Source organism: Euleptes europaea, chromosome 5 (genome assembly GCF_029931775.1).
Source record: "Euleptes europaea isolate rEulEur1 chromosome 5, rEulEur1.hap1, whole genome shotgun sequence".
Lineage (NCBI taxonomy): Eukaryota > Metazoa > Chordata > Lepidosauria > Squamata > Sphaerodactylidae > Euleptes > Euleptes europaea.
In genome coordinates, this window is record NC_079316.1 from 53,612,218 (window position 1) to 53,636,695 (window position 24,478).

Sequence of the window (24,478 nt, forward strand, 5' to 3'; positions counted from 1 at the left end):
CAGAAATTATACTCTCATTTTTCTTTTTCTGCTAAATGAATGAATTGACCTTATTTTGCTAACATTTGACTTGACAAACTCAAAAGGAACAGCACTAGATCTTTGAACAACTCAGTCCATTTACTTTTATTTTCAGAAACTCAGTTTGGAAGCTACCAATTTGTTTACCTCCCTCTTTCAGCCCAGCTTGTTCAAATTCATTCCAGGAGGTTAGCTAATGAATCCAAGAATCTGCTCACCCAATGCTGAATCACCCTTTCCACACTGTGAGCTCACTGAAACATCTAAAAAACCCTGGGTAACTGAGGAGTAAATCATCTGAGAGAAAGTCAAAGTGAACAACCATGAAAGAAACCAAATACTTCATTGCTATTTATTTCAGAAAGGAAAAACAAAATATACGCCAACTGAAATTAACCCTATCTCCAGTTCTGAAAGACTCTTCTGCGCCACACATGTGGCTTGTAATTATGCAGCAGGAGGTTTGACGCATCTCAGTGAAATGGCTTGCGGAATTACACTGAAACTAACAGCCACTCCAGCTCCTTTAAACTGTAAGACACTATGGTATAAGGCTTGCGTGGGTACAAAGTCAGGGCTGCTGGCACAGGCCTAGAACAAGGAATCTTGAGAGTGTTTGCTTTCATTTTTTTAAAAAAAGCTTCCAGCCATCATGTTTGTGGAAAAGAACTGAAAAATCTCAACAAATACTAGTAAGATAAATTTCTTAGCTTACATGAATTTATTCATTTTTTTTCCTGAACACATTCCTGGAATTCCACTTAAGTATAAAGACTGGACACTGCCCAGAGTCTTAGCACCACAAGGTATAGCAGCCCTAATGACACAGTAGGCACTGGGGTCCAGCATCATTTATTCTTCAATATTTTGTTCTGCTGAACTACATATATGAAGAAGAGAAGGGGGCCGCACCAAGGCAAAATGAAGGCAAGGAAACAAACGGTGCAAAGGGAAACAAATTCTTATTAAAGAATCAATTTCCCTCTGCATCATTTGTTTCCTTGCCTTTGAACCACATATATGCCTTGATTCTAGACTGGGCTACTGTAATGCATTCTATGTGAGACTGGAAACTGCAACCAGTCCAGAATGTGGCTGCCTGACAGCTGACAGGAATAAGTCACTTTGATCATATTACTCCAATTTTAATTCAACTTCACTGGCCTCCAGTTTGTTTCTGGACCGAATTCTGAATTCTAACTTAATCCCTAAGCTATGAGGAGATACTTCTCAACTTACCCTTCTTTTTTATGAATCCGCATCACAGCCCACCAGCCATGTGGATGGAAGAGGCAATGGGTATAAGTCTACAACCATCATTATCTGCACGGTTTGTCGTTGGGTGGAAACTGAACCCCTAAGAATGAATGAGGATGCAGGGCAAAAAGAGGGGGGGGAGGAATTTGGGAGCTCTGCCCTCTTCCTCTTCCCTTCCCCTCCTCTGTGTGGAAAGGGGCTTAGAGCTCTTCTCTCAGTTCAGGAGTTTGAGCCTCATGATAGGGCTGTTGATTCAGTTCGGTCCGAACCGAAAAACAGCCGAATTTCCCGCAATTCGGCGGTTTTTCGGTTCGGACGAACCGAACTCGAAAAGGGGGGGAACCGGGGAGCCGAATTCGCCGAGTTCGGGGTGTTCCTGAATAAATTCGGCGAATTCGGCCCCTTTAAACAGATCTGTGCCTTCCAGCTGGAAGGCACAGATGTGTTCCCCCACCCCCATGAGCCTCCAGGGAGCTTCCCTGGAGGCGCGCGGCGGGCCCTTTAAACAGATATGCGCCTCCCGGCCGGGAGGCACAGATCTGTTCCCCCCCCCCCACGCGCCTCCAGGGACTTTCCCTGGAGGCGCACGCTGGGCCCTTTAAACAGATCTGTGCCTCCTGGCCGGGAGGCACAGATCTGTTCCCCCCCCCGCCTCCAGGGAGCTTCCCTGGAGGCGCGTAGCGGGCCCTTTAAACAGATTTGTGCCTCCCGGCCGGGAGGCACAAATCTGTTCCCCCCCCCCCCCACGCGCGCCTCCAGGGAGCTTCCCTGGAGGCGTGCGGCGGGCCCGGTGGGACTCCCAGCAGGGCTGGCGGGGGGCTGGCAAGCCCCTCTGGGGGGGTCTGGAAACCCTCTGCGCTGCCTGCGCAGACAGCGCAGAGGGGCTTGTTTAAAGGGCCCCCCACTTGCCTTCAGGGGGCTTCCCTGAAGGCGCGTGGGGGCCCTTTGAACAGATCTGCGCCTCCCAGCTGTGATTTTTTTATGTGAAGCACAGTGAACAATGGAAGTGCCTTATAAATCATAAATTATTATTATTATTATTATAGATTCATCTCAGTTCCTTTAACAATTCATTTGCTTTCATTTAACAATTCCTCATTAGGAAATAATTTGAAACAATGATTATTAACTGGGGTAGTGTAATTTTCGGGGATCCGAAGCGGGAGAGTTCGGACTTCGGCACGGCCCGAATAAAAACGGGCCAAATTTTGCCGAAGCCGAACTATACCGATTTTTTTTTCAACAGCCCTACCTCATGACCCACATGTGAGAGAGTCACGACACACCACTGCTCTAAATATTTCGTGACCAGGGAACTGTACCTCTCAAGGGCTGCCTTTTCTAGCAGGCACCTGCCCACTTAGATCAATTGCTCCATGTTTTTGACAGGGTTTTAGTTTGAGATGGTGGCGGAAATACCCTGCTGAAGCTCAATTTTGGTTTCTGCTGATATCTGAATTTTGGTCTATTATTGCTCCTCTGGTTTTTAATTTCCTTATGGTATGCAACTTTCAATTGTAAGCTGTTTGCAGTATATGTGTGTGCGTGCTATGTGGGGAAATTGTGACATGAACAGGAATTTGAAGTAATCTTGACCTAGTTAAGAGCCTTTAGCATTTTTGCTATAACATATTCAGAATTATATCTGTGAGTATGAGGATTAGAGACATTCTTTGTGAAATGGCTGCATTCTTATGGTTCTAATAAGGGCCCTGAGCTGCATTAAAATGGCTCTACAGCTGCATGTGGTCTGTCTGCTACCCACCACTGGCCTCAGAGGTGCAGGACAAAGTGCTTTCTTTAGGAACTTTGAAATATCACATCTAGGAACCAGTGTCTGATTTTTAAGCACACCAGCAGGAAGGCCAACTACGGCAGAATTTGTCCAGTGACTAAGGAAAATGCACGCTTGTATTCATTTCACAAAAGAGCAGTGCCTCTCCCACACTGCTAAACAGTAAACAGCAACAGGGAGAGATGAAAAACTATACTTTTAAGAGGCACTACTTTATGTTTCAGACAGACTAATAAAATTTAATTGTCTGGAATCTGGTGACTCTTACTGTATAACTTCCCTTTGATATAGGTCTCCCATCTGGATTTTAAATGCTGGTGAAACCACTGAAATAAAATCTCTGTGATGTTGGGTAGAAAAAAGAACTGGGAAGATTTTATAAACTTTAACTCCAGGTTGATCCATAAAGGATAATCTGAAACAGAATTATCTTGCCCTAATGATGACCAGTGGAGCTAAATACCTCTTTGAAAACACTGACTCTGGTTCATATGGTCAAATCTGTCCCCACGGAATTTCAGCCACCCACCCCACCCAAGAAGAATGTCTCATATGAATGTGACTCTCTCTCTAGACACCAACTCCACCCTCCAGGAGAACTTCCATTATTGTGGTAGCAGTATTGTGGCTGAGAAGCAGGGGCCAAATCCATGGAGATTCTGGTTCAGATCCCAGGAGAGAGTTAAGGATTACAGAAGGGAAACAAAATCGATTATGTGACTTTTGGTCTTTTTCAAACATGAAGGTTACATCCTCTTTTAATTAACCGCAAAATCATAAGAATATCCCTAACACAACCAACTGCTATAGAGTAGTGCTGCTGTCTCCTGAAGATACCAAAACGTTTGTGGGACAAAGAAGAGACCTGGCATTAGAGAATGATTAGAACAATCCTGACCCAAGCCTCCTTCTAACACAAGCATGGCACTGCCCCCCACCTCCACAATCTCCTCCAAACTGCTCATAGGGTGTTCCTTAATTTAATCATCTCCAGGAAAAGCCTCTTTTTGTTTGCGCTGACAGCAGCTGATCATTAATCAAGCTAGGCATCGCTACCTGCTTTTGTACACATGGTTTTTAAACCCGTTTTTCAGCCTGATTATATTTCCATGGTCACATAGCATTAAATGCCTTTACTTCTGTAGCACATGCACATGCCCACTGAGATTCAATGGCCACTTCATACAGAGAAAAATGTATGGCTACCTCAGTCTACTGTTGCAAGTAAGGGAATACAGAAGACACAACCATCAAACTCCTCTCTGAGTATTCTTTCCACGTTTACTCCACAGGTTAGGGGACATTTAGCATAGGCAATATCTAGTGATAGAAAGAAAATAGATTCCTTTGAAATGTGGTGTTGGAGGAGAGTGTTATGGATTCCGTGGACTGCCAAAAAAACAAATCAGTGGGTTATAGATCAAATCAAGCCTGAACTGACCCTAGAAGCTAAAATGACTAAACTGAGGCTGTCGTATTTTGGTCACATCATGAGACGACAAGAGTCACTGGAAAAGACAATCATGCTAGGAAAAGTTGAGGGCAGCAGGAAAAGAGATTGATTGACTCAATAAAGGAAGCCAAGGCCTTCAATTTGCAGCATCTGAGCAGGGCTGTCAAAGATAGGACATTTTGGAGGACTTTCATTCATAGGGTCGCCATGAGTCGGAAGTGACTTGACGGCACTTAACACGCAATATCTAGTGCTAAAACCAACATAACTCATTTGGTTACAACATGAGTGAGCCTTCAGAAGCAATAAGAAAGTACAGCTTCAATACAAATCACAATTTTACTGTAAGATTAAAAAAGAAATATAAATTTGACTTTCATTGATCAAACTACAATATATATATATATATATATATATATATATATATATATATATATATATATATATATATATATATATATATAATTCAAATGGTTAATGCTAGCCCATCATGATGTGCAGTAATTAAACATTTTAATTTGCTTTGGCTACTATACAAATACATTATTCTCCCACCAGTTCTTCTGAAATTCAGGAAACAAATACTTCGGGTAGAGAGAGAAGAGTGTCTAAAACTCCAAATCACTTAGCCATCAAAATCTGATGCTTCATTTTATTTGAATTGGGGCATTCCAAAATGTCATGGCCAAGCTTGGATAAGCTATAAACTCCACTTTGCTCTTTTAACTCTGTCTGTGTGTAAATGCCATCAAGTTGCTTCTGACATACGGCAACCCTATGAATTAATGACCTCCAAAATGTTTTACTGTTAACAGCCCTGCTCAGGTCTTGCAAACTGAGGGCAGTGGCTTTCTTTATTGAGTCAATCCATCTCATGTTTGGTCTTCCTCTTTTCCAGCTGCCTTCAACTTTTCCTAGCATGGTTATCTTTTCCAGTGAGTCTTGTCTTCTCATAATGTGACCAAAGTACTATAGCCTCAGCTTGGTCATTTTAGTTTCTAGAGAGAGTTCAGGCTTGATCTAAAACCCACTTATTTGCCTTTTTGGCAGTCCACGGTATCCATAAAACTCTCCTCCAACAACATAGTTAAAATGAATCAACTTTCTTCCTGTCTGCTTTCTTCACTGTCCAATTTTCACACCTATTTCAGATCATTAATATTCCTTCCACCAATTTACACTCCACCTTCATCTATAATGAATCCAGCTTTCCTTATGGTATGTTCTGCCTAAGACATTCTATAGTAATATTGTAAAAAGAATTGTTGCTATGAGTTCTGGATAAATCAATCACAGAAAGGATAAGTTACATGATAACAAAGTACAAGGCTCCACTACGTACACACTTTGAATAATAGTTTTTTGTGTTGATAATTATCTCTTTTTTCATTGGGGTGCTATGCAGCTCATCAGGCAATTGTCTATCTGGAATATCCACATGTATTTACCTTTAGAAATAAGTCTGTCTTGTTTGCAGGTGGGACTTTGTTATTTGTTCATTTCCCTTCTAAAAGCTCTCTCTACTATTTGAATGTTCCCATATTCTTGTAAACAGAAGCTGGTGTTCTACAAAGATACAATGACTATTTCAGAGCCCTTTTATGTATGTTGACAGAAACAGGGAGCTTCCACATGGCTAGTAGTAAAACTTGTACTTAATGGGACTGGGTACTGCCCACTCACTGTTGGCAAAATGATACGTTATTGCAAAGTTCAACCAGCTGTATTTCAATTTTAAATCAACAGGTACTGTGTTAGTGATGACAATGAATTGGTGGAATAGTGCGAATTGGTGGAATGGTGCATCTGTCTCCCCACATAGTGTGCAGTCACAGAATGGTGACACCCTTCTTAAATCCTTCAGCTCAGAAGGGATTGACTTTTAGCTTCCTGAATGAAAAGCCCTACAAAAGGGAAGAAGAGACTGCTTCTGGTGGGAGAGCCATTCTAGGTTACAATTTCATTCAGCGTAGGTTTTCTGGCTCTTATCTATCACAACTTTTCTCTTCAAACATTTCTCTTCCCACACTATTTTACGGCTCAGACTGGTTCCAGTGTTCTTTTTCCTACACTTTATTTAGTTTGAAGACTGGCATCTGTCATTTAGAGAAACAATACCAATAGTTCAAAGTTCTTTTTACTAGAAATGGCTTGTTCTATGACAGAGCTGCCTGAATATCTCCAAATCTTCTGGAGTGCTGAGCAACGAGGGCCTGAGCAAATGGCACTTTGTGTTTTTTGCTGCTCAAGTTTCATGATTCTTCCTGATAGACGTGCTACATTCTGACAGCTGTCTTAAAATCAATACCAATATGAAACCAGCTAACAAATTCTTGGAGTTCAGAGAAGTGCCCTAGAGAGGCAGCACTTTAGTAAAGTTACCTTACTTATCACAGCAAGTTCGATATTTAACCATCAGGGGATTTCCAAACTTTGCTGAGTTTTTGAAGTTAATGATTAATTTTTCTGCCATCTAAAGACAGAGAGAAAGCGATAAGTACAATAGGTTGTGTTAGGATAACTACAAATACATTTTTCTTTACTTTTCTGTCCCTCTGAGAACTTGATAGGAAAGAAAAGACTAGCAAGTGAAAACAGCTAGAGCCAAGACATTCTGGAGGCACTACACTGGAGAAAATGAATGCTTCTATACCACTTGTTGCTAAACTAAAAGCATACCTGATTGTTATTCCCTTCAGTGTAGGCTAGCATCCCCTGCGTGACAGAAGGCCTCTATTGATTAACTTTAAAGGGTTATTGGGAGACCAGTACAGGATGATATCATGGGGCATAAATGAGATGAAGCAGACTGGGCATCACCCAGATGGTGCACATCTGCCCATTTACCACACTGATGAAGGCACTGCAGTAGGCAACAAGAATCATTCTTCTCTTTCCACTCAGCTAACTTTTTGAGGTGCATGAGCAAGAGCACATGGGGAGGCTAGGTTACCCAAAGAGATCAAAGAGGGAAATATTCACTGTGAGAGCTTGTTACCATTGTAGCAGCCAACCACATGGGTTCAAAAAGGACAACAGATATTCATGGATGACAGATATCAGTGCTTGAAACTCAGCCTTGCAAATATTAGCCCACAAAAGTTACTTTAAAAAAGCAGCAGCTGCTCATGTACCCACATGTATCTGTTCATCACTTGTGATTTAAAAGAAAAATAAGAGTGAATCTGTTTAAAGATTCTTAATCTGGTCACCTGGAGTCAATTCTTGTTTACTATAGGCAACCAGGAGAATGATTATTTGCAAATTAGTCTTAAACAGTACACCCCTTCTTAACAGTATTCCAAACCTTAGTCTGTATTAGCCGTATGTAATCAACGCAGATTGATTACTGCATTAGCATACTTTACTGCTAAGCACCCAGAAGAATACTGAGCCAGACAGACCATCAAGGTGACCTACTGACACCACCTTTCCCCCACAGTGTTTTTCCTCAAACTGATACTTGGGAGGGTGATGAGCTTAACTCATGAGTCTCACAATGGGGTGGGTAATCTTAATTTTATTTTTGCTGTCAAGTCACAGCCTACTTGAAAACCCATAGGGTTTTCAAGGCAAGAGATGCTCAGAGGTGGTTTGCCATTGCCTGCCTCTGTACAGCAACCGTGGTATTCCTTGGTGGTCTCTAATCCCAAGTACTAACCACGGCCTACCCTGCTTAGCTTCCAAGATCTGACAAGATCAGGCTATCCTGGGCCATCCAGGTCAGGGCAATCTTGAATTACAGTTTAAGGGAAATATTCCCTGTGAACCAGCACCCAAACCTTATCTGAGATACAAGACAATGTAGAGAATGAGATCACAGGCTATGATGGATTCACTTACTGAGTTGCTTAATTGCATTTGTTTTTCTTTCTGCATCTCACCTAATCAATACTGAATAATATAAATCATGACTTTGAACGGACGTGACAGTCTTAAATTAACAGCACACATTCTGGTTCATTTCTTTGATTTACTCATTTTACTCAGTTTTGTACCATGACTTCAATAGAACTCACACTGGCGTTAATTAAGCAACATTTTTATTACGTATTATCAAAGCATTACAGGGAAGGTTTACCAGTCAGCTTCGCTAAGGAATTATAAGCCTCACTCAATTAAGAATCTAACTTTTTTGTGTGTGGTGTCACCACTAATTGAGGTATTTTTCATTTTTATATCTCCTAAATTAATGTAATACAGGAGAGCTCAGTCCAACCACATAGGCAATCAGAGGAATCAACAGGAATCCTGAGGTCAGGAGAATTAACAGTGAAATGTTTTAGTCATTAAGTAAGTTTCTGAGATGCTGGCATTGACAAAAGAGGTTGTTGCACCTTGTGATAGGCAGCTCCCAGGATAATAGGAAGCATTTGCACATATAAACCAAATACAAGTCTATTCACACTGAATTATCAGTAATACTGAAATGTTCAGAAGGAGATAATAAAGAAGAGTTGGTTTTTATACACCGTATTTCTCTACCTTCAGGAGTCTCAAAGTGGCTTACAATCACAATCTCTTCCTCTCCCCACAACAGGCACCTTATGAGGTAGCTGGGGCTGAGAGAGTTCTGAGAAAACTGTGTCTTGCCCAAGATCACCCAGCAGACTTCACATGGAGGACAGGGGAATCAAACCCAGTTCTCCAGATAAAAGTCCGCTGCTCTTACCATTACACCAAACAAGAGAAATGTCTTGGCTTTTGGGGATGTATGGAAATGTTGCGAAAAGAGGAGACCCACACACTAATTATTCAAGAACTTGTATTTAACTAACCAAGAATGAAAAATTATAGCAATTCATTCAACACTGTAAATGAAAACTACTGTATCTTTTTGGCAGGGAGATACACAATATGATATTCTCATTGGACTATCATACAAAAAGTTCTACCTTTGTCTGTAAAAAATGCACACACAAATGTTTGTATCAATCATAGTCCCTGACTAATCAGAAAATGTTTCCAAACCACCTGCAACTTGCAGTCTTGAATTGCAATGTTTGTACAGTTCAGAAAGCTGAAAATATGAACATTAGTGCACAGTTCTTCCTGCCAAGACCAAAGGAGTGAAGCTTCCAATTCTTTTGGGGAGGGGGCCATGAAGAAGGCTTTCCACCAATTCCAGTAGTAGCTTCTTGCCTTGTAATAACATGTTTTTCCACACCAAAGTCCTCTATCTACAGGACAGAGGTCACCAGATAATGCAAGCAGCCACGTATAACAGAAGGACTACAGTAATGATGGCAGCAATTGCCTCAACAGTATATTGCAATGCACCATGTAGCGATCCAGATTGCGCGTGAGACAATAGTAGAAGAACTGTAAACGCTCAACTCACTAACAAAATGCTTACTAAAATGTATTCGGAACAGCTGCAGAGAATCATTCTAAAAACATCACTGCTCATTTGGAAAGGATTATTTTTAAAGTTTTTTTATTTTTAAAGGCAGCAATTATGTCATCTCATCCTTGGCCAATATTTTGTTTTGTTTAAGATTTCAGAGGGCCATGTTTGGATATATTTTAAAGCCAAACTTCTTCTTTTGGCGCCCCTCTTTAACATCATCTATTTGCTAGATTTCAAATTCTAACAAAGCCACTATTTCAGAATAAGAGATTAATAAACTAAAGCCATCAGGACCATTAAAAAAAAAATCAGCGAAGGCAAATAATCAGTATTACTGAGATAAGGAATCTCTTGCTTTGAGGCTCTTCTGCATCAGTATAAAAGCAAATGAAAGCATTTTAGATGGCCTTGCGCACTACCAATAAATGGGGTGGTGGTTGGTTATTAAACTGAATTCTCACACTTTCTTCAAACAGGTTAAAAAAGGTGCCTATACCGAGAACTTGGCAATATGCAAACATTGGTACTATGCAAAGCTTTAGCTGCCCTTAATCAACTAAATAATAGTTGATTAGTAGGGTCTTTGGAGAGGTATCATAAAAATGCTCTAAATTAAAAGAAAAATTATCATACAGAGTCTTGGAACACCAACATGGTTCTGTAGAGATATGTGTCATCTAGGTTCAAGTTCTACTTCTGCATGGATTCAGTAGGTGGCCTTGGTACAGTGTTCCATCTGTCAGGTGTAATTGTAACAAACTAACACATTGGCAGGAAGACAAATGAAATATGAAAAAACAGTAAGGAGCAATGCTGCTGCTAGGAAGATGCACCCACTTCTAGGGTGGAATGCAACTGCGTCGTTAGAGGGGATTTTTAGAAACAAGTCAATCTCTCCAACGGAAACTACAAAAAGTCAATCTCTCTAGTGGAAACTACAAAAGTAATTTAGGTCGCAGAATGTAATCATCAGAGTTGAATTTGGCCAGAAGAACATCAGGGTTAATAACCTCACTCTTGCGATAAGCACCAAGGGATCCTTAATGACCAGTATAAATTGAACTCCTTCCCTCTTCTTTATTAACATACTATGGGGCTGATTCAAACCTACAAAAGCAAGAAATTAAGAAATGAAACTGCTAAACTCACCCTGTTGTGCTTATGTGTTGAAACTATCAAGTTCACCTACTGTTGTGAAGCAGCCCTAGAACACTGGCACTCAGTGATGGGAAATGGGAAGAAAAAGCAGGTTTAGTGGATGAATTCACAAACTCAGACTTTTACAGGAAGAGACATTTTGCTTTCCTGTTCTGAGAATTTTTAAATTCTTCTAGTAAAGGATGAAGCTAAACGTATGACCATCTGTTCTAAAAAATATATTGAAATGTTATGATTGTTCATGGACCTGTGGATGCACGCTGGGCAGAAATGCAGCATCCATTTATTATAATAATTATTATAGAACTCTTATGTTGTTGATTCCAGATGTCTGTTCCCTGATGGAAAAATTGGAAATTCAGGAAATGGTAGAATCGCAGATGGACCAAAACTAAAGAAGCTTGTAGGCTCATTTCTTGGTGTTCTCACAGGAGCTGCATGGTGTCCATTTTAAACTGTAGAATGTGGAGTGGGCCTCTATAATGTGAAACATTTGTATGGAATCACCCACTATGAGGGAGAACCCTAGTTACACCACGCCACTGCACACTGCCCTCTTTCTCCTCATTTTTAGTGGGATCCTAGGCTTCCTTGTATAGCAGGGTTGCTCCAGATGAACAGCTTGTCACATGGAGGCAGCCACCATGCAGTGCAATTCAAAGTGACCACCAGATGGCAGCTGTTCATGCCTAGTTACTGATTTCAAGAAATATGACTGTGGTTCAAGGCAGCGCATTTAAACATTAAAGCCTGAACTCCCCGACAGCCATAAATCTAAAAAAAAAAGTAAAAACAAATCCGAGCATCACAGAATGGCTTTAAATGTCCAAATTAACATTTATAGATGGACAAAACACTGGAGAACTCTTTTACACAAAGAGCAAAGCACAGTGAGAAGGAAAATAGATGATTAAATCTATTAGACCCGTCATGTCATCTGTTAAACTGGTAGCTCCCTAGTACCCAGGCTAGAATGCTGTGTCAGTTCTTTCTCTAGCCTTTTCTGCGTGAGCCTGGTGAAAGCTAGAGAAGCGGTTTTGTTCGCCTGTCTAACTGGAGCATTGCACTTTAGCATAAATACTGTGGGGCTGAACTTAGTGGAAAAAAAGATACTTAAAAGTTAAAATCAAAGTAACGTAATAATTATAAGAATCAAATCTTCCACTCTGTTCACTAGAGCACAGACAAGCAGTTTTTTGATAGCCACTGGAGACCTACAGAATGTCTTCCCTTCTCAAATTCTGGAAGGGGAGGGAGGGGGAAGACCGTGTACTTGCACTGGTGCCAAAAAAAATTGGCATGAAAATAAAACAAATTATCACAATGCATCTTTGGGCCTCAATACACATCAACATAAATAAATTACTTACTTGTGAAAGGAACAGGAATTCTTGGAGAGACTCTTTACAGTCCTCCATATGGCATACAGCAGCCATGTTGAGTCTGAAAGAACCAAGCTACCAAGCACTAGACAAGACCAAATAAGTAAAAATTCCTCTCACACAAGGATGTAATTATCCTCATGTAGCTTCCTAGAATATTCACCAGATAAACAATGACACCTCCCAGTCATATTCCAATAAGGAATTTCACCAGCAAATCCCAAGAGCCAATACATTCTTACATTTATTTCCCATGCCTATAACTTCTTCCAAGTACTGTTATCTGTGGAAAGAAAATTTCTCATTTAGTTGCAACCCGTGAGTATGTTTCTTTGCAAAGAATATAGTAATAGTTTTTGTTTAAGAGTTCTAGAAAAATTTGGTTTGTTCATATGGAGTTCTAAAAATTTTCTGATGTCCCTGCCTTTTGGAGCACTCTATGCAGAAAAGGCTGTGACCTGGATGGCCCAGGCTAGCCTGATCTCCTCAGATCTCAGAAGCTAAGCAGGGTCAGCCCTGGTTAGTATTTGGATGGGAGACCACCAAGGAATACCAGGGTTGCTGTGCAGAGGAAGGCACTGGCAAACCACCTCTGATAGTCTCTTGCCATGAAAACCCCAAAAGGGGTCGCCATAAGTCGGCTGTGACTTGAAGGCACTTTACACACACACACACAGGCAGAAAAGCAAGCAGCAAATCAGTTAGCTGGTCACTGATGAAAACCTCTCATGTTTATATTCTTTAACCTTTTGAAATTATGCCTGTTTCTTAATAAGCATCCAGTAATACTTCCATTAAAAGGAAAAATGCTTCAGTTGCACAAAACAAAAACAGAGCAGCTTCTACCTGCTTTGGAGAGGGGATCCTGTTAAACTTTTTTTTTTTTTTTTTACAGTCCGGTACCTCATAGAGTTAGATCAATCAAAAATGTCATATACAAACCAGAAGCGCCACAAAGATATGCACAGTAACACGTTTCGACTTCATTGTTCTCAAATAGCACAGTTGCTGAGACTGTGCACATAATTTGTACAGAAAAAAGCAGGGATAAAGCAGAAACAGAAAAGCAAAGCTAGGTTTGAAAAACGTGTTGGGAATATCTGGACACTGTCTAAATTTGTACTCAAGATGCTCTCAGACATTTTTATTCTCTTTTTTATTTTTTTAGTATTAAACGTTTCCTTGCTTTTCTTCTCTTCAGCAATAAAAATCCAGTCCCATTCCCTCATTATTGTCCTTCATGCTGTCTCTTTCAAGCACCACTCCTAAAGGAGGCCTTGGGACAGGAAGTTATTAACTTCAGTGTACAAGCTTGATAACCTTTTTGAATTTATATCTATCCTCTGCATACTACGCAAGGCTGAACTTTTCACCCACAGCATTTAAGTGAAGCCCTTTAACACCAGAAAGGAAAAAACAACTGTAGTGAGAAAAGGTACTACGGAGTCAGCAGGACCAACAATAACACATTCTGCCACCCCCCTCCCATTTAACACAAACAAGCAGTATGTCGCTTCTTTGAATCCAGAAGACTTACTATAAACAGCTGCTGGAATGCAAAAGGGGACCGTGAGCTACTATAGCACAACCCCCCTTCAGTTTAGATCAGAAATACAGCAAAGCTTTAAATTAAACCCTTTCCCTAAAAGAACTACACCAGGAGCTGATACCAATGTTCATGTAAGGAAGGGCCTTGCTTGCAGTATTATAGTGAATACAAGCATTGTTTGCAGAGCTTCAAGAAAAGGGTTCAAAATGAAGTTACGCTGCTGGTGGGCAAAGAGCACAGAGCAGGGTAATTTAAAACTCGTGCTTTTCCCTTCTCCTTCGCAGGAGGCATGCCTGTCACTGCGCAGCTGTGCTGCCGGCGTCATCACTCCCTCTGTCTCCCGTCTTGCTAATTAAAAGGTTGATCACAGAACAATGCTCTTCTCATTAATTTCAGCGTTCCGATTGGGCAGGATCCCCGTTTGCTCCTCCTGATCTTTTCCACGCGGTTGAAGTTAATGTGACAGGAGTCTGAAGATGGATTACCTGCTGCCATATTGCCCATCGCCTCCAATCAGGAGCTATCGGTGTAAACTGATTGTTCTAATTTGCTCTCATTATTTTTACAATATCAGGAGAAAATAACGCACACAGCTCACTGTCAAAGCCATGAAAATCAGTCATTAGTTAAACCCAGACATTGAGTGGCTTTATTAGGACACTGCAGCTTATTGATGTGTAGCTCCAACAAACTAAGATTGCCTTTTTTTCTTTTCAACCACAGAAAGGAAGATGCTTCATTGGAAAGGCAATATTTATTAGGCTAATTCCGTGAGCAACATAAAGCTTGCTAGCATGACATAGTTAATTGGTATCTTGATGTGTACAGCAGATTAGGAACAATGATGATGTTTCAGTTTAAGCACTAAGACAGACAAATCTGGAGGCAAGGTAATGTGACTTTCCTGATGTCACTCAACTACTCCTTTAAAAATTGTAATGCAATGCCATGCGTCATCCCCCCCCAAAAAACCCCCCACACATTAAGCAGTATCCCAGCACAACAGAGGACCTAGGAAGCATTAATAATCTTCTATATTCCAGGGAGGTGCTCCCAAGGTCAGGCATTTTGCTCTGAGTACCTAGGAGTCTGCAGATTCTCTGAAGGTCAAAGACTGTATAAGCTTTGCTTGATCGATAAGAGAGCAAGTTCAACTTCTGCAGAGACTGCACAGCACAAGGTGCTACCTGATGCCCCAACATTATGTGGAAACAGACATCCTCAGAGGTTACAGAAAGCTGAAGTTGTTCTGCAGCAAACTGCTGTGATGCCATAGCCTGACAAACCAGTGTTCTGCACCATGACTCCCCTATATCCATGGTCAAATTATTAAAGTACAGCGGCAAAACAGGAATTCTTATATGCCAAGCACATCAATCCCCAAAACAGTCTTTTTCTCACTGTGACAGACAGGGCATGGAAAACAGATTCCACACAAATATCTAAATTCAATTAGCTCATTGCAGAGGCCTGGGCGGAACAGTGGGGAACGAGCATTACTGAGCCAAACAAGTTGAATCGAATGCGGGAAATTCAAATCCAACTCTATACCAGCTAAAAGCAACAACAAAAGAGACCGAGGATTCCAGAAAAAAATCTAACATCTTTCAGTCATTTATTACACAGTTGGGACAGAGGCTCGGCCATTTTAATGCCTTTACTAGCACACAGCAAACCTGCCTCATCAACAGTTATTCATGAATTCTAAGACATAAGAAAAGAACCTTGTCACTGGTTTTTCTATACTGTCTTTAACTCTTTTTTTTTTCTTTTTAAAAATCCATTTTTCAGAAGTTTTTTTTTTTTAACCCTTCTGGGTAAACCAGAACTGTGCTGCTCTATGCACTGTTTGGCCCCTCCCCTCCTAATGGACTCCTCTCTGGCAAGGTTTTACTCCCCAGAATTCCTGCATGGAAAACATTGCACCATGCCACAGTCGGAGAAACGTGCTGATGGCACAAATTACAAGCCCCCAGCCGAATGCTCCAGCCCCCACCATTCGGGCAGATTTATGTGGGCTCTTGCCGACGTTATTACAAGTCAGAGTTTATTGGGAAATTGTTACATTATGCGGAGTGTCTAACAAATTGCTTATGCTGCTATAATTGGATTACAACAGCCGCTTGCTCCCACCGGTAAGATTAGGCAAGTAGGACTCCTGCCGATCTCTGAGCGTTAGCAGTAATTTTATTTGCCTTGCCTCTCTCTTTCCTAACAACATGCCTCTCTCCCTGCCAGCTGTCTGCTGAAAAGGCACAGGCTTGTTCCTTGGCCCTAACAATGCAATTACAGCCCTGCAGATCGCACTGTTTGTGCATTAACTACAGAGCCAAAACGAGGCGAATTGATCGTTTGACTTTTGGAGCGGTCACGTGATCCCTCTTGTGTGTGCGGGTGATCCGGCATGCATCAGTGGGCAATGCTGCAATGCATGCCTGATGAGGAACATGGCTCTCATCATTACCCCTCCGAGGGACAAAGGCACCAGAGCCCCTCCATGCTTGCCCAGAGGAATGTCTGAACTGCCTCGTTCTTAACTACTAAGGTCAGGAGGGGCTTTCACTTGCAATATTCTACAGTCAGTTATTTGGGTCAGGTGATGCTCCTGCAATGTGCTGGGCTGCTGTCCAAAAAGGTCATTCCAATGTTTTAGCTTGAATGCACTACAAGTCAGGAATGGCATGCCTAGAAGTAGTGCAGGCCTTGACAAGTCCAGTCAGTTTTACTGTTTCCTTCCGCAGTTCAGGCCAGGGAGGAAGCCTATGCTGCCCCCACCTTACTATGCTTCCTGCTTCAACTTACCTTTTCTGTCCCTCCAAGCAGAGCTTTCTGACTGTGTTGTTGAAATTTCGAAGAATCGAAGGCGAACGTGTGGGCCCAAGATTGTCGCCTTTACTCAAGCAAGAAAAAAATGTTTAAACTGAATTACATGCACGTCTAAAATTTTATCCTAGAAAATTTTATCAAAATATTTTAGAACCTCAGTAACATGTATTTTCACAATCACCCAATGAAGTATATTATTGTTATTCTTCCACCTTGCAAATCGTAAAATACCAACAAGCTAACAATTTGTCTGCAGTTATTCCAGAGTTGAGTTCTTAATTAAATGTAACTCTTCCAGGTCAATGTTCTGTCCACAAAACTTGTGTATGTTACCATTGAAATATGCAATGAATGGACCAACAGCAGCACAGTTAACAACAAACATGCAGACTGAATTCTGATCGCCGTTACTCAAGAAGGTCCTAGTTTTCATAGAACTATACTAGAACAGCAAACAGACACTCCGTTTAATATCAATGTGGTAGAACCCCAACACTTAACTGCACAGGATTTAATCAATTAAACTAAGATGTGTTGTTTTTCAAAAAAAAACATGCACAACACCCCAGGAAAATAAGGTTTTATCGGCCACATTCAACTAGGAGGACACTAGACGGCATTATTTCCTTTGTATTGGTTACAAAACATATGTATGTGCAGCAAAAGACACACAGAGGAGACTATACCCTTGTAGGAAAAAATGTCATATGTGAACTGGATCAGAGACAGAGAGGCATGATCAGAGAGACAGAAGCTCCCATACCCTGTTTTAGTGGCCCTCCAGGGCAACTGTTTAGCCACTGTAGGAATGCTGGACTAGGTGCAGCAGGGCACTACTTATGTTCCTGAAGGGGCGGGGGGAAAAAAACCCAAAAGCACTGAATCCCTGGTTTCCATTCCCAGTGCAGAAAGCTTCAGCATGCCCATCCTTTTGCTTCCTCCTCGGTTATTTCAGTACATGCATCAGCTAAATTCATGAGTAGCTTTATATCTGTAGAGCATTTAAGAGGTCCTTGGATGAAAGCTGACTGTTGGAGGGCACGGGATTTGATTAATAGTTTGTGCGGTTTCCAGAGATTGCAAGGAAAAACAAAACGTTTATGTCCTTATTTAATTCATGATGAATCCAACATGTAAAGCAGCTTTCAAAATGGAAGGGGGTAAAAATAAAGGAGAATGATATACAATGTGTGCATCTGGGAGACTAAAGATGCCTGTTAACATGTAGTTTAACACTCAAAAGAAACTCTGAACAGCTGAAATACCTTATAAATAGCTCAGACCCAGAGGAAGTGCAAACGTCTGCATTGTGAATTGTAGATCTTAATTACAGACAATGGCTGGTACAGCAAGTTCCACAGGAAAAAAAACAACCAGTGAAACAGTTGCACTGTTCATGGCTGGCAATAACTCTTCAGGAAAATATTTACTATCAATCAGTTATGAGAAAAGGGACTCCATGCTCATAAAACAGCACGTTGCGTCTCATACCAGTACCATTTTGATTCAGCATAATCTGAATTTAAACGGCTTGTTTCCTGCGGATATAATTTTGGAAATAAATAAAACAAGTATTCTATCAAAATCTGGAGAATGTGGGAAGGGGGAAGGAAGGGGGGAGGGACTTGCACATTCTTGCTTCAATCCCTCTGCAAATAACTCTGACAGGCGGGTGGAAGGTGAAGGTCAAGAGAATGGGGAACAAAAATGTAAAATATTCCAAATTAAGGCATCAGAACCTCAAACTCACATTTTAGCCATTGTAAAAAAGCCTAACACTGAGCATTTTAATTATGTTTTATGTAGGCAGAATACTATGAATATTAACTAAACCTCACACCACTTCTTCATTACTTAAAGACTTTTACTTCCATTTAACAGACATGCACTTTCCCTCAAATACTTTAATTATTGCTGCTACTAATCAGAAGGAGGGGTTGGGTAAGAGGCTGGAATCTAACTCCACAGTTCATAAACCAATTCTGAGAAGACTGCATCACCACCATGATAGAAATGCAACCATTCCTGGATGGGAGGCACAGCTGTTTCCTCATTCATTGTTACAAAGGTAGCATGAACCTGGGCAAACTATAGACCCTAGTTGACTTAGCTTGAAGGAGCTGTGAACAATATCACAGAATACAGAAAAATCACAAGAGAACCAGCATGGAGTAGTGGTTAAGAGAGGCAGACTCTAATCTGGAGAACTAGGTTTGATTCCCCACTCTTCCACATGAGCAGTGGATTCTAATCAGGTGAACTGAGTTTGTTTCCCCACTCCTACCCATGAAACCTGCTGGGTGACCTTGGGCTAGTCACAGTTCTCTCTGAACACTCTCAGTCCCACCTACCTCACAAGGTGTTTGTTGCGAGGAGGGAAAGGTAAGGTGATAGTAAGCTGCTTTGAGACTCCTTAAAGGTAGAGAAAAGCGGGGTTTAAAACAACTCTTCTTAATTAATGGCCATTCTATCCAAGAAAAGCTTCCCAAGATACCTCTGGAGTCAAGGACAGCAGTGGAAGAGACAGACAATAAACTTATACCCAAGGGCCTTAATCCAAGGGTCCGAAGGTTCAAAGTTTAAGCACAAACTGAGCCTCAAACTGTTCTAAATATTCCCCTCTACCTTCTCAAGATCAGTCACCTGTCCATAGTAGAGCATGCAGAGATCCTTGCGCCCAGTAATGGGCATGTGGTATAGTGGTTATAGTGTTGGACTAAGATCTGGGATACTCATGTTCAAATCCCAGTTCTTCCATGGAAGTTTGCTGAGTGACCTTAGACCAATCACATACTCTCAGCCTAACCCACTTCACAAGGTTGTTGTGAGGATAAAATGGAGGAGAGGAGAACGATGTAAGCACTTTGGGTCCCCACTCGGGAGAAAAGCAGGATATACATGAAGCAAATAAATAAAACTGAATATGACACCTGCGCGTGTTTTCTGCTTGTTCTTTGGAGCAACTAGGACTTTAGAAAGGGGAACAGAACAAGACAACTGTGACCCCTTTCCTTCAACCACATTCAAGGAAACACCACTGGAACAAAAAGGTATCTCTCCCCAAATTAGGTTGTGATGGTGGGAAGTGGGGAGGGCTGCCATCCCACAAATCAAATGCTGGAGGACACCTAGCCTTGGCTCAATACGACAACCAGCGTGGTGTGAGAGCCAGCATGGTATAGTGGTTAAGGTTTTGAGTGGTGGACTCTGATCTGGAGAACCGGGTTTGATTCCCTATGCCTCCATATGAGTGGTGGACGATAATCTGGTCAACCGGGTTGGTTTCCCCCCCTCCTACACATGAAGCCAGCTGGTTGACCTTGGGCTAGTCACAGCTCTCTTAGAGCTCTCTCAGCCCACCTACCTCACACGGTGTCTGTTGTGGGGAGGGGAAGGTGATTGCAAGTCGGTTTGATTCTTCCTTAAGTGGTAGAGAAAGTTGGCATATAAAAACCAACTCTTCTTCTTCTAGTATAGGGAAGACAGCTTCTACTTGACTTAGTATGCTACCTCTCCTGGGTCTTTGCATCTCCTTTCAGGAGTTCTGAGCCTCCCTCTCATGGAAGACCCCCCAATTCAAAAGGCACTGCATAGCTACACACCGTCCTCCTGGACAGTTAAGTCACCATGATCACCAATACCTAGCTTGGAGAACCTAACTTAAAAATTAATGGAACAGCTGCTTGCTTGGCCAGTGCTTCATTAAAATCGTCACTTAGGTTATCCTTGAGATGCAGCACAAGTTGCTGGGAAATCTAAGACGTTTCATGACTACTCTGAGAGGCCACCCACCTGGAACAGTTACAACAAGACCACTAGGACCAGACAGAACACTCTTTAACAGCCAGGGCAAGCTTTTTTTTGCTAATTAATTTGAATTGATAATTGGAGTCTGTTTAAGTGATTACATTTTTAAGTGGATAGCCTTCACACCCAACAGATCCTCTGTAAAAGACAGATAAGTTTCAAGTTGCAGTACTGTAAAATGCATTGACATTTCTCAATAGTCCTAGAATCAAAGAAACATATTGGCTCAGATCCTTGCACTACTTGAACGCAGAACCTTGCATCACACAGTGCCCCAAACTTCACTGCTTTTGAGAAGCTGAAATATTTTTTGCTGTTGGCCGATGCAAGTTAATTGTTAGAGACCAGCTCAGACTCCCTTTGAGGCTTTTTATCTCTTTCATCAGAATTGGCAGATTCTTACCAGTCATATAGTGATTCGATTCTTCTCTAAATGTCAATAAAATCTTCCTGTAGAAATGACTGGCACAAAACTACATTGTTTCTGAAAATTTATTTCCTTGGGTAAGTTTTGCATTTGCATGTTTTCAAAAGGCCCAGAGATGCTTGCTATGCACCAGTGTGGGCCACAAGACCTTGAAGGCTCAATTTACACTGAGAAAATTTCACACAGCAGGATGCATTTCACCTGTGAATTATCTTTCTATGTATATATTCATGGCTGCTATCCTGGTGGTAATTGTGCAAAGTGATTTATTTTCAAAGTACATGACAGAGCAAGTAAATTCCTGTGTCAAAACAGAAAGCTTTTGAATCACTGACAGTTTGGCTATATGCACCATCTAGGGAAATATCTACTTCCTATATACAGTACTACACACACACACAGAAACCCCCAACAACCTATAAATATGCAAAACATGCCCAAGAATAAACACCCTGGAGGAGCAGTGCTTGGAAGGAACATATCTTTTATCTGAGACCAGAATTCATTACCTAATTTTTGTCTCTGGCTTTCTTCTCATTGATGTTTGTCAAGATCCCAGGGGAAATTAAGAGAGTTCTAATTTTTGTGGGCAACCATTTTGAGGGCACACCTTTAATTAAAGGTGCTACAAACTACTTTTAGTCAGTGCATCTCCCTCATGTTTTCCTGCCAGCCACACAAAAGTTCTGGTCAAACCAATGAGCTCTGAACAGAACAAAAGCCTATCTTTGGAGCCGGTACATGCTGGGAAAGCTCTGCCAAACCGTTTTATAAACTCAGGGTGAAAAATGCAAACCAAGAACTCTGATGGGTTTCCAAAGAAGGGAGCAGTTAAGCCCCTCATTTGTATATAAACAAAAAATGTAGTAAAATTCAAGAAAAAAGATTTGTGATGCTCAGACAGTACAGTACATGGAGAACCACTTGAACTAGGTGGCATTTAAACATTAGACGACATTCAAAGACCTCCCCATCTGCCATAGTCTTGATCCATGTTCTTCAAAGACAGGCTTCTACTTCCCTCTGCCCCAATGTAAGAATTCAAATTCTGACTATGTCTGCAAACGTCTTAGCTGTTCCACTGGATCCCTACAACACAATGGAGTGGAGACTGACTCTTTCCCCAGTTCTACTGCAGTTGGCCCCGTTACTTCTGCCTTACATGCTAGTAAGTCACATCTAGCTGTAGCCTGGAAGCTACAACGAATCCTTAGCACTCAATCTGTGCAGCGCCCCTAAAGGAATAGACATGGGGTACAGCTCCACTTAAGCTTGACCTTTCGTTGCAGCATTGTAGATAACTTAGCTTGGATTTTGGCGCATAACAACACAGCTTTAGAGAGAGCTTTCTTCAGGTTGGCACTAGTAAGCTTCCTACAGAGGCCCATCAGCATTTTGCCCAGGCTGATCACACACTGGCACCAGACTCAGGTTACCAGTATTGACACTCATGCTGTGCAATTGGAGAAATCCCCATAGAACTGTTGTCTGCCCACAGTCCATAAAAGCACTTTTTGCTAAAGTTTAGCCTAAGAAAGGTGGCACAGAAAGAATGCCTATATAGATTTAGTGTATTCTATGGAAAACTAGGATTTCAGGAAAGCTGGAATGAGGTTGTTTCCCTACCAGCCATTTTGTTGGGGTGGGGGGAAGAGGGGAGAGAGAAACGGTAAAAGGGCCAGCTGGTTTTGCTAACAGATGGCTGCATGCACTGATCTGTCCTGCAGGGCTATCCTGAACTTCCTTCCAATGGAAACATGAAGCTTAAGCAAGGCTAAACATGCCCCTTTTAGACACACTGCACCGTGGCTGGAATGTTTTCCAGTCATTCACAATCCCTCGGACACGGTTCTTGTTTTATGGGAGTTATATTTAGTTGCAGGGAAAGTAACGACAGGATGTGCATTTCCCTGAGAATGCCTCGTTTGATGTGCCTATGTAAAAGGGAACATACCTGATTTGCTATCCCTTGGGAAGCGCTTTGTTTTCAAATCAGAAGCTTCTTCAGCATTGTCTCTCCACCCCTCCTCACCAGCTGACAAAGCCTGGATACTGCACTGAGATCCCTCCCCAACACACTCTCCACACACTGACCAGCAGAGGGGGCATGAGAACATCACAGAGGCATGTTGACGCTTAGCACAAGTACACTCCTGGAAAGCTGGGGGCTAAAGTTCAAAAGCTTTGCCTTAGGAGAGGAGGTAGGCAGCTGAAAAGCCACTACAATATTTTGCACACGAGCACGGTCATTACTAGGCCACGCCTAGCAGACATGTGGCATTTATTCTATGTGCCTACAAGACGTGATATTTTAAAACCAAAATTGCCCCTTTTTAACTTGTTGCCTTGTTTCTAAGCTTTTCAACATGTTACCCCCAGAATTTCAAAAGGTGCCTTGGAAACTAAATGCTGGAGAGACACTTTCAGGAAAAGTAGGAGGCCATAGGAATAACAGAAAAATACTGGGTCACAGAATTAGGCATATACTGAGATGTTATGGGTTTTTTTTTTTTTGAGGCTTACTCGAATTTGTTCATAACAATGCCTCCACATGCAAGACAGAACGCAGTGAAAAGAGGTTAAGTTGTAGCTTCACTTACTTTGGCCACACAATTTTCAGTCTTCATAGCAGTGCTCCCTAAGCATACTGCTTCTTGGTTTAAGCACAGTCTGGCACAGCTGTTGTAAGTCTGGAAGGACAGAAAAGATTGGCTCTGGTTAAGGAAGTACCGTTTTCACAAATGTATTTCTATGTATTTAGTCCAACTAACTGCATTCACGTTACCACTGCTAAAAATGAACAAACCTGAAAATAGCTTGTAGTGCATAGCCATACAGATGTAATGAGCATGATGTGCTTCTCTCTCACCCCCCATCCCCTTTGAAGAGATCTGTATTCTTTAATCAAGAGCCTCATACTTGAAGCATCATGATAGACTGGAGGGCTATATAGTAGGAGAAAGAAGGGAGAGTGACCCCAGGAGAGAGACAGAAAAGCCCAAATGTAAGAACACAAGCGGAAATATTTGAGATATCTGAGGAACTCAAATTAAATTACTTTGTCACAGAGACTTCAGATGCAAAGAAGTGTGTTTTACTGCCTCTGTTCATGACACTTGAACACAGTGGGGACATGGAACCCACAACTGCCAAAGACACCGTGTCCTAGCGTCTCAAGTGCCCTAGTATTACAGAAATAGTGGCAACACACAATGATATGCTTGGCATACTGGTGGATCGTTACTTGCAATTCATGCAAATCTTGTCCATGATAAAGATACTCACAACTTAATTCTTCCATAACATAGTGCTAATTACTATCAAGCATAATTTCTTAGTAAGAATCCCAACTCCTTTCAAATGTAAATTGAGTCCCTGTTTTACTATTGAGGAAGAAGGAATAAAACCCTGTTCAAATCAAATTTTGGCAGGAAAACTGAGCTCTACCCATGC

At 41.6% G+C, this 24,478-nt stretch overlaps 1 protein-coding gene across 5 annotated transcripts in view; it reads right to left on the reverse strand.

Moving 5' to 3' along the window:
- The window catches only part of BTRC (beta-transducin repeat containing E3 ubiquitin protein ligase), a 140,275-nt gene that overhangs the window by 41,797 nt on the left and 74,000 nt on the right, over window positions 1-24,478 (reverse strand). For all 5 annotated transcript variants that reach the window (XM_056849715.1, XM_056849713.1, XM_056849714.1 and 2 more), the window contains one exon: window positions 23,626-23,715. In XM_056849715.1, the coding sequence (XP_056705693.1) occupies window positions 23,626-23,715 (90 nt within the window). The remainder of the gene's footprint in view (window positions 1-23,625; window positions 23,716-24,478) is intronic.